Source organism: Apium graveolens, chromosome 8 (assembly GCF_009905375.1).
Source record: "Apium graveolens cultivar Ventura chromosome 8, ASM990537v1, whole genome shotgun sequence".
Classification (NCBI taxonomy): domain Eukaryota; kingdom Viridiplantae; phylum Streptophyta; class Magnoliopsida; order Apiales; family Apiaceae; genus Apium; species Apium graveolens.
Genome location: NC_133654.1, coordinates 39,122,989 through 39,133,078, shown reverse-complemented (window position 1 = coordinate 39,133,078; position 10,090 = coordinate 39,122,989). Strand labels below are relative to the sequence as shown.

General features: G+C 36.4%; 1 protein-coding gene and 1 pseudogene across 1 annotated transcript; one reads left to right on the top strand and one right to left on the bottom strand.

The window, feature by feature from the left end:
• The first annotated feature begins 504 nt into the window (after positions 1–504).
• On the top strand, positions 505–1,542 carry LOC141679505 (uncharacterized). The gene has a single exon (XM_074485990.1). The coding sequence runs from the start codon at positions 505–507 to the stop codon at positions 1,540–1,542; it is 1,038 nt and encodes a 345-aa protein (XP_074342091.1).
• Positions 1,543–5,866: 4,324 nt separating this feature from the next.
• LOC141679504 (CDK5RAP1-like protein) lies at positions 5,867–7,990 on the bottom strand (annotated as a pseudogene).
• Between the last annotated feature and the right edge of the window lie 2,100 nt (positions 7,991–10,090).

Here is a 10,090-nt window from a genome sequence, read left to right as displayed (position 1 = left end):
ACATTCGATGTACTCATCATAATTTTAAAATAAATTTTAAATGATCAAACCGTACGAATGTTAACTTCATGTCAAAATATGCTTAGACACAAAAAATTAGATTATTTTAACGAGTACATATATGTTTTTACTACTTGGTTTGATACTCTTGTTATCCCTCGAGGCAATTTTCCAGTTCATTTTCATGGGGTCCCCTTAATCACAGGTCAACTCTGTGTTAATGACTGCATGCCTCTCATTAACAAAATCACGACCAGGCTGAACTCATGGACTTCGTTGCTGCTGTCTTTGGCTGGGAGAACTTTGCTTCTCAAATCGGTTATCTGTGCTATCCAGGCTTTCTGGTGTAATCATTTCATCCTTCCAGCTACCATTCATGCAAATATTCAATCCCTTCTCACCAGGTTCTTATGGCGTGGAAATATTAACCACAAAGGTGGTGCAAAAATTTCATGATAAACTGTGTGCCTTCCCAGAGAGGAGGGAGGTCTTGGCTTGAGAAATATGCGTGAATGGAACAAATCTCAGATCATTTATCATTTGTTGAAGGTTATCACGAAGTCATCCACTCTGTGGGCTTCCTGGGTGAACAAAACTGTTCTCAAAGGCAAAAAATTTTGGACAACTAAATTACCTTCAGATTGTTCATGGATTTGGAAAAAAGTGCTAAAGTTTCGTCCTTTGGCTATGCGTTTTGTGTCTTACAAAATTGGAAATGGTTCTTCTATCTCTATTTGGTTCGATCCTTGGTGGCAGCATTCTTGTTTAACATCAACTGTGTTCTCTCCAATTATTTCCCAGAGTGGTTTAAATCATAGTGACAATCTTGATGCTATTATTTGTAATGGGGTGTGGTCTCTCCCGACAGCAAACACTCGAACTCATCACTTAGATCCAATATTGGTGCACTGGCTTTCAAATTTTGATCACCCAACTTTGTATGCAGGGCCTGATGTTTTGTTATGGAATGGCATTGATGCTTCGAAGGCCAAAACTTGGGATATCTGGAATTCTTTGCGTTTTACAGCAGATTTGGTTCCTTGGCACGCAGGAGTTTGGCATAAACTTCGTGTTAACCGTTATGCCCATCACCAATGGGTTGCTTGCCATGGCAGACTCCAAACTCTAGCTCGCCTTCATAGATTCGGTCTGGTGACTTCTCAGCAATGCTTCCTGTGCATCTGTGGCCGAGAAACAACCTCCCATATTTTTCTTCATTGCCCTTATAGCAGTTGGATCCTTCGCAATCTTATGTCTCCATTCGGTATTGATATTCACGAGGAGTCCTGGAACAGTTTCATCACCTTCCTGCTAGAGCTCCCGGATAAAGTTAAGAGCACCTTGGCTCTTTGTTGTGCTCAAATTTTCTGCTATCATATTTGGCGTGAGCGTAGTGCTCGAGCCCATGACTCCGGCATTTTTGGTCCTGGAAAGCTGTTAACTGGAATCAGAAAGGATTTTGTGGCGAGACTTAATACCTCAGCTTGGTTTTCTAAGATTCTAGATATTAGGCCAGATTTCATTCACTGTATTAGCTTGTAGTAGGGTTTTTTATTACTTTCTTTCTCCAATCTTTCTCTTTTTAGATTGGCTAGAGATAGTTTTCTCTATGGCCTGTCATAGAGCATAGGGTTGATCCCTTTTGTGTCGTTTCTTTCTGTTGATATATACTTAATTTAGCAAAAAAAAAAATTTAGCAAATTTACTTAAAAATTTGAAATAAATAAATATATATTTAAAATTGTAAATTACACAAGATTAAACCGTATAGATGGACAGACATAATGAAAGCGAACAAATGTACCAAATATTAGGCTATTTAAATAATATTAATCATGTTTTTTAAAGTTTTTTTTGAATTTATGGGTTTCTAGGGTTAGTCATAACCGACCATTAGGGTTTCTAGGGTTACTTAAAACCGACCACCATGTACTAAAACCGACACTATTTTAGGAAGATTTTTTTTATGAAAAATTAAAAACCCTACCTTTAACAGCAACGACGTCGTTTTGCATGCTACACACATTTCAACCTCATAACCGACCGACACGACAGTCAGTTTTAAGCGTGGTATAAATAAAAAAACTTTTCATTTTCTTTTATCTATTTCTTCTCAAAATCTATTTTCTCAATTTCTCACTCAAAATCTCCGAACTGAAGAACAATGGCATACAATCAACGACGAACCCGGGCTTCTCACTCAAAATCTCCTCTCTATTTCTCACTCAATGTAAGTATATATATATATTTATATATAAGATTCGAGGTTATATATATGTTTTTTGTGTGGGTAAATTAAGAATCAAAGTTCAAAATGAACTTCAAATCGAAGTTCAAATCGTAATTTTCAGTTTTGATAAGTTTTTGCATGAAAAATATTCGTCGGTTTTGGTCGGTTTGTTGAATATACGTATAAGTAAAAATCTGGGTTTTTTCATCGGTTTGTTGAGATATGTATAAGTATAAATCTGTTTTTAGGGCAGATTTTTAGGGGTTTTCTCTTTCGGCTCACGTAATTTTATTTCGTACTCAAAATTTATAATTGTACCTTAATTACGTGAGTTTTATAGCTTTAATTTTTTGAATATACGTATGTGTGTGTGATGTATATTTACGCCCTTGTAATATGTTTGTATATATGTTTACGCTTTCATAATTTCATTTCGTAATTGAGGTTTGTAATTGAAGTTAATGTATGAGTTTTGAAGCTTTAATTTATTGAATAAATAGTGAAATTAAGTTTATTTGATGATATGGTTTAATTTATGTAATTTTTGGATAAATTGTGAAAATGTTGAATAATTTCCTATGCATTTTTATGTGATGTGATTTCGTAATCGAGGTTTGTAATCGAAGTTAATATATGAGTTTTCAAACTTCAATTTATTGAATAAATAGTGAAATTAAGTTTATTTGATGGTATGGTTTAATTTATGTAATTGTTGGATACATTTTTATATGCAAGTCAATTTATTTGATTTAGTGCATACATTTTATATGCATTTTTGTCATCGATTTGTATGTTCGTATATTTGTGCTAATATATTCTTATATTTTTCATTTTAGGATCTTTTTACTTGGATGCTACCTATGATCATGATTACAACGGTGTTGTTTGCGATGGCGAGGAAAGGGAAGGGGAAGGAAGTTGAAAAAGAAAAAGATAAGGGAAAGGGAAAAGCTTTCAAGGGTAATGGTGGAAAAGGCACTTCTAAGGGCAATGGAAAGGGCACTAAGGGCTATGGTAGAGGAAAGAAAAAGATCGGGAAATTGAGTTTGCGTGATGAGCCGACGGATTCAGATTCGGACCCGAATGATCCGACTAGACACATGACACCTAACGAGGAACGAGAATGGCGAGGAAGGCGATTCGATCACATTTACGTGACATCTATGGAGAAAAACCGCCATTGAAGCCATACCGCATTGATATCTCCGATGGACAGTAAGTCTTAAATAAGTTTTTAAATTGCATTATTTCTACATATTGTTGTATTCTTAAGTGCATTAGATTATGTTCATCGCTTTGTTTGTATATGGTATTGAAAATGATACCGCTAAAAAGACTTTGTTAAGCATGATTCGGGAGAAGTGGCCTATTGGGCATTATACTTTTACCGACATTGAAGAACATAATCCCGGTTGGTTAAATGCAAGGGTTTTAGAGTTTCAAGTAAGTTTAAAACCCTTTTTTTGTTTGCATTTGTTTCTTGATGTTATGATGCATTTATCCTTAATATTTGTTGCAATTTTTAGAAATATTATAGACATCTTAAGGGGCAAAGCCGTTCAAAAGCCCGAAAAATTGTTGAAGATCACATCAAGGTGCAAACAAAAGGATGTTGAATGAGTTAAAAAAAAGAGTTGACAGAAAAGCAAGAGAAGAGGGCATTTCAAAGGAATCTTTAAAGCCGCCTTATTGGTCCGTTGCTTTTTGGAAGGATCTTTTAAAGTATTGGGAGACAAATGAAGGGCACTTACATAGGTCGTCGGTTGGATCCGCTAACCGGCAACAAGTTGAAAGATTACATAGTGCCGGTGCTCGGTCATTTCACAAAATGCGAGAGGTAATGACATTTTTTCAGACACCCACACACACACACACACACATTTATTTCATTTAATTATGCCAATTAAGTACGTGCTAATATAAGTTGTTTAATATGTTGAAAGGTAATGACAAATAAAAATAAGAAGAAACCGACGAGACTTGAGGTTTGGGATAAGTGTCATATGAGAGTTGGATCGGATCCGGAAAATCCCGTATATACTACTCCGGCTGCCATGCGTATTGCGGTAATGAATTTGTTTTTAAGTCTACATATGTATTCTCATTTTTTTAAATAGAATTAAGTGTGCATTCTCATTTTATTTTTATTTTTATAGATTTAATTGTTCCAATAAAACTTGAAAATTGCGTAGGAACATGCATTCTCATTTTTATTTTTATTTTTATAGATTTAATTAAGTGTGCATTCTCATTTTTATTTTTGTTTATATAGATTTAATTGTTCCAATAAAACTTGAAAATTGTGTAGGAACGAATGCCGCTATTCTTGAGCGTATGCCTGTGGAGGTGACACAAATGGGTGATAGAGATGACCCATGAGATTGGTGGATGGAAGCATTTGGGGTCCCCGAAGGTAAAAAGCCAAAGAAAAATTATGTTGTTGGATTCCCCAATGCTCGAGCCACTGATATTTTGCCTACATTAGCTACGCGCTACCGAGATTCCACCCGGAATGAAGCCGGCTCAACCTCATCCGCTCCTAGATAACGTGAAGCTATCCCCGACAAGATCTATCTTGCCATCGTGATAAACATGCTTATAGAGATTCGTGTTAATCCAAGTCGGTTTGCTCGCCAACTATCCGATGAGAAGATAGCCACATTTGCTTGTACCGCCCTTGAGGCCTCGAATCCATCCTCCGATCCAACAAATAGTGCAATGGAATAACCTAATTGGTGGTGAGATTGTACACATTGTTGGGAGTTTGGTTGAAGACATCATCCAGAAAACCGAAACTTGTATTGCTGAGGTATAAACTAATTTGTGTTGTTTAAATATTTGTTCTCATTTGCAAATAATTTGTTTCTTTTTTATAATTAGTTTATAATTGTGCATATAGAAAAACAATCGGCGTGCTTTGGAAGATGACAAAGATTATACATTCTAGGACGAGGTGACGGATGATGAGGACGTTGATGATGATGGTGGGGATGGTGGGCAGGAAGATAAAGACTGTGAATCGTCCGAAGTTTTTTTGTCGGAATTTAAAAGTTTGTCATTTATGGGATGATGATATGTTTGTAGTGCGATACTTTATTGTGTTGGTTTTAAAGCTACGTTGCGGTTTGATGCTCCGGTTGTCGGAATTAGTATTTTGTTTGAATGAATATATTATGGTTATGACATTATATATATTAGTGTTTTATCGTATTGAGTATTTTATTTGATTTGATGTATTGATTGTGTTGAATTGAGAATTGGTGTTTTGTTGATTTGGATGTGTAGAGAATTGGTGTTTTGTTGATTTGGATTGATTTGAATTGGTTTGGTATGGGACTGCAGAAAACCTGCCTTTTTTTTAAAAAAAATTTAGCTTCAAAACCGATCGACAGAAGACATAACCGACCATTTTTTACCATTACAATTCCCAAAAAACCGACCGTTTATAGACATAATCGACCATCTTCTTCGTAAAACCGACTATGTTCTTGACAGGGTGGTTGGTTATGTCTAGTTAAGTTGGATTCTGGTTTTAAACCGACCATTGTGCACATTTTGACCACGGTCGGTTATAAGTTTCAGTCAACATTTAAAAAGAACACATAACCGACAACTGGTGGTCGGTTTTGAGCAGATGACATGGCATCATGTGTGCACACGTGGTGATACGTGTACAAAATGACCCCACTTATTGGTTCAGGGAAAGGACACATAACCATCCACGTGTATGGTCGGTTATGACTATTAAACCCGACCATATATCATAACCGACCAGTGTTAAACTGACCACACTATATCGTCAGTTTTAAGTCTTTAACCGACTATTTTTCCTTAAAACCGTCAATTTCTGGCGGTCGGTTTTGCCCTGTTTTTCCGTAGTGTTAGTTATAGCAAGTGCTTCACCAAAGAGTGATGCCCTCGTAGACTTCTGTATAGAAATTTCCAAATAATCACCAATTCCTGGATCTCGCTTCTTGTTAATATCAATCCGACCTGGGATTGGCATCTTAGTAAATATTACTCCGTGTCCCCTATCACTTTTCCCAATGAGCTTTGTGTTGGAAGCTCTCTTGTTGGGACCTTCCACCAGCATAAGTTGCATAGTACCAATTTGAGAGTCAAAACACTTGCATGTACTCTCGCGGAAAGTATCAATGAGTTCTGTTAGCTTCCTTTGCTTTACATCATTAGGGACATCATCCTCATAGTTTCTGTGAGCATGAGTTTTCTCTCTCATGCTATATGCGAAGATATATGCCATATCATAACTAACAGCCTTAACAAGGCTTAGTGTGTGTCTGTGTTCCTCATGTCTTTCACCGCAAAAGCCTGTAAAAGATTTGAGCTCTTCAGCCACAAATGAGAAAGTTTACAAGAAAATAATAAAAGAAAGTTCTCTGCCACAAAAATATAAAGGGAAAAGTATGAAGTCACAGTCAAAGATGATAGGAGTTCATTGCTTTCGAGATGTGTGTGGAGCTTATGTTACATATATATTCTACAGCATCAGAAAAAACATCCTAAATAGACACTTACCGGTTATGAAATCACTGCTCAGACCAACATCAGGAATGATATTGCGAATCTTCTGAACAAGATCCAAGTATGCTTCTCGTGTGTATCCCCGACGCATTCTCTCAAGTACTGTACTGCTTCCTGTTTGTGCTGGCAGATGTATGTTTTTACAGATATTATATCTATCTTGCATACCATAGAGCAAATTTAGGATGAGGGGGTGTGTATCTGAATCGCATCTCTGGATATTCCGTCGAAAGTCTTTCTAGAAGATCAGCAAAGCGCAAGCCCATTTTCTTCACCTTTGATATGGTGGAAAACCCTTCACTTAATTTCCAATTGGTTCCTGGTTCAGCATCTTCTACTACAGATGCGTCATTGTAGCTATTCACATTCTGGCCAAGAATTGTTACCTCTTTCACTCCTTTCCAAAGCTCTACCGCCTCTTTCACAATAGATTCTACAGGACGAGACCTCTCTCTGCCTCTGGTGAAGGGAACAATGCAGAAAGAGCACATATTATTGCAACCTCTCATCACAGAGACAAAAGCAGTTACTGAATTCTTTGAGATACGGACAGGATTAATATCGGCATAAGTTTCTTCAAGAGAAAGAAGTGTATTAATCCCTTTCTGACCATAATCTACCTCTTCCAGAAGTCATGGCAAATCACGATATGCATCAGGTCCACATACTACATCCACCATCTTCTCTGCATCTAAAATCTTTTCTTTTAACCTTTCAACCATACATCCCAAAACAACCACTTTTGGAGGACATAATGATTCTGATCGCCCAGTAGCAACATTGCTCTTCCAGTGCCTCTTCAAAAACCAAAAATAATTAAGCATGTGCCACACCTTTTGTTCAGCATTGTCTGGATATCACAAGTATGGATAAAAATTATCTCTACACTCTCTGGGGCCTCCACAATTTCATTATAGCCAGCATTCTTCATGACAGACTACACAATCTCCATATCATTGACATTCATTTGACAACCGTATGTTTTATGATATATACGACCTTGAGGAAGCACTTCAGAAACTGAAACAGGCCTAAAAAGAGAAAATTAAATCAAATTTCGCGAATTCTAGTTGGTACACGAATTCTTCCTACAAATTATTAAATAAAATTAGATGTACTTAGGCGGATTTGTACGGATTTAGACGTCGTCTAGCCGCTGAGGTGCTCTTATGCGTCGCCTACCTACTAAAAATGAATACAGGTCAGACGTCTACCCATTTTTTACCACTAGTTGGCTAGGACACGTGTTAACAACTATGGATGAAGGCCAGGAGTTAAGGCCTCTCTGCTACCTAAATACCTTTGTTTGGCTTTACTATAGTTGAAACACAAGGAAAGAAATGTGTAAATTAATGAAAGATAATTCTCCACTAAAAAATAAAAACATTACAAACATAATCCCGGATTAATACGAGACTCGGTAGGGTCTCGCATAACATTATAAAAAGAGTTCCAAAAATTGAAAATCAATTAGGGTCGCGCATAACACTAACTCGGATTAATACGAGACTCGGTGTTAAAATTAGATGTGTTATAAGTTTCTATACATATAGGATTACCAAATAAATCTGACAAAATTTCTTTGGCCAAATAAATTGTTCTGTAACATGACAAACTTCAAATGGCAAATGAAATGTCAACTGCTCAGATTAATGTCAAAAACTTTATAATACAAGTATTAGAATCTAATATATTTATATTTTGGCAAAGTTCGAATCTAATATTTTTAAAAAAAATTAAAAAAATATTTAACACTACAATTAATTATTATTTTAAGTTTTTTTGGTAAAAAAACGGTTTTGAGCGAAAGTCCCCGCATATTATTGATTTTTCCGATATCCCATGTTGACCCAATTTCTCCGGACTGATTTGGAAAGAGGAAAGACCCCGAGTTCTCACCCGAGTAATTCTCCGCATAATCCAAATTTTAGAACAATGAATATCTTTGAACAGTAAATCTTATCATGTAGTATAAATTTCACATTAGAAAAAGTCTAAATTCTAAATCTACACAGAACAATGAGAGCTGTTAGACAAACAACAAAAACACTGAACAACAGTTAGTTTTTTATTCTCCCTAAACTTCTTACAACTTCAATCTGATGTGATGACTGTATTTTAGTAAACTCCGAAGACGTATAAATCTTTTCTTAATTTAAACAAAAGGTGTTCTTCTCACCCATGTGTGTGCATCATTCCTGATTGTGTGTTTATGGTTTATGTGTTTGGTCCGTAGGGAGTGTATATTTTTTAGTTGTCTTGTTGTGTCTATCTCTTTTTTTCCTTTGGTTTTCCTTTTTATCCCCTATAATTAGCCGGCTGTCCCCTATGTCAGTAGGAGTGATTGTTATAGGTTATTCAACACGTGGTAGACAATGAGAAATGAAGAGTGTGACATGGTACCCTGGTGAATGACACGTGTAATGTTTAGAGGATAAAATTGAGATGTGGGGCCCACGGCCTACGAAAATTGAGCTTTCGGTTATAACCTCTTGTCGCTCGTGGTTTGCAGATATTTTGACTTACGAACTCCGAAGGTACGTTATATCTACGGTGGACGTAGGTCCTTTATTATGTAATGGGTTTTATGGAACCAAGGGGAAAGGGGGTTTAGAAAGTCACGTTTCTATTTAAGGTTCCTACGGCTACGATCGTAGGGAAACCACAAATTTGATGCTATCAGATGCCCCTCCATAAGTGTACCATTCTTTAGAAAGCTATCAGTTTTGAAGAGGAGCTGAGTATAGTGTCTTAACTGAATTTTAATTAATTAATAAAGATAATAATAATTTTCCTTTTTTAAGAGGTTAATAAGTGCGATTATGCCGTTTATTAAAGAGTGTGAGGTGGAGGCGACGTGTCCTGTGAATGTCTTTGCAAGAGGCACGAGTTTTGAGGAGGAGTGGGTTTCACACGCCTGCCTTTTCTCTTTTTGTGGGTCCCTTGAATCATTAGCTTTCATAGTTTCGATGGTTCATTTCCTTGGAAAACGGGGAAAGTTATTAAATTTCAAATATATACATTTGTTCAGTTTTATTTTCTTTTTCATTCACTTTTGGCTAAGATAGAACTGAGAGATGCGCACGAAGGGAGAAAAGCAAAGCTGTTCGTTCCACATAGTTGCTTAGTTTCCAAACAGGTACTTGCTTCAACTCTGTTTTGATTTTGTACTTGATTCTTTCCGATTTGTGTATAAACTGGTGATATCTATAAGGGGTTAGGATGTAAATTAGGATATGAAAATGGAGAATGTTTAAGTTAATGTTGTTTAAAGAGGAAGAGGGGTTCTTAGAGGATGCATGGTGGGGAAGAGTGATG

Excerpts from the sequence above, each read along its gene's own strand:
- LOC141679505 (XM_074485990.1), top strand. The coding sequence starts at position 505 with ATGCGTGAATGGAACAAATCTCAGATCATTTATCATTTGTTGAAGGTT.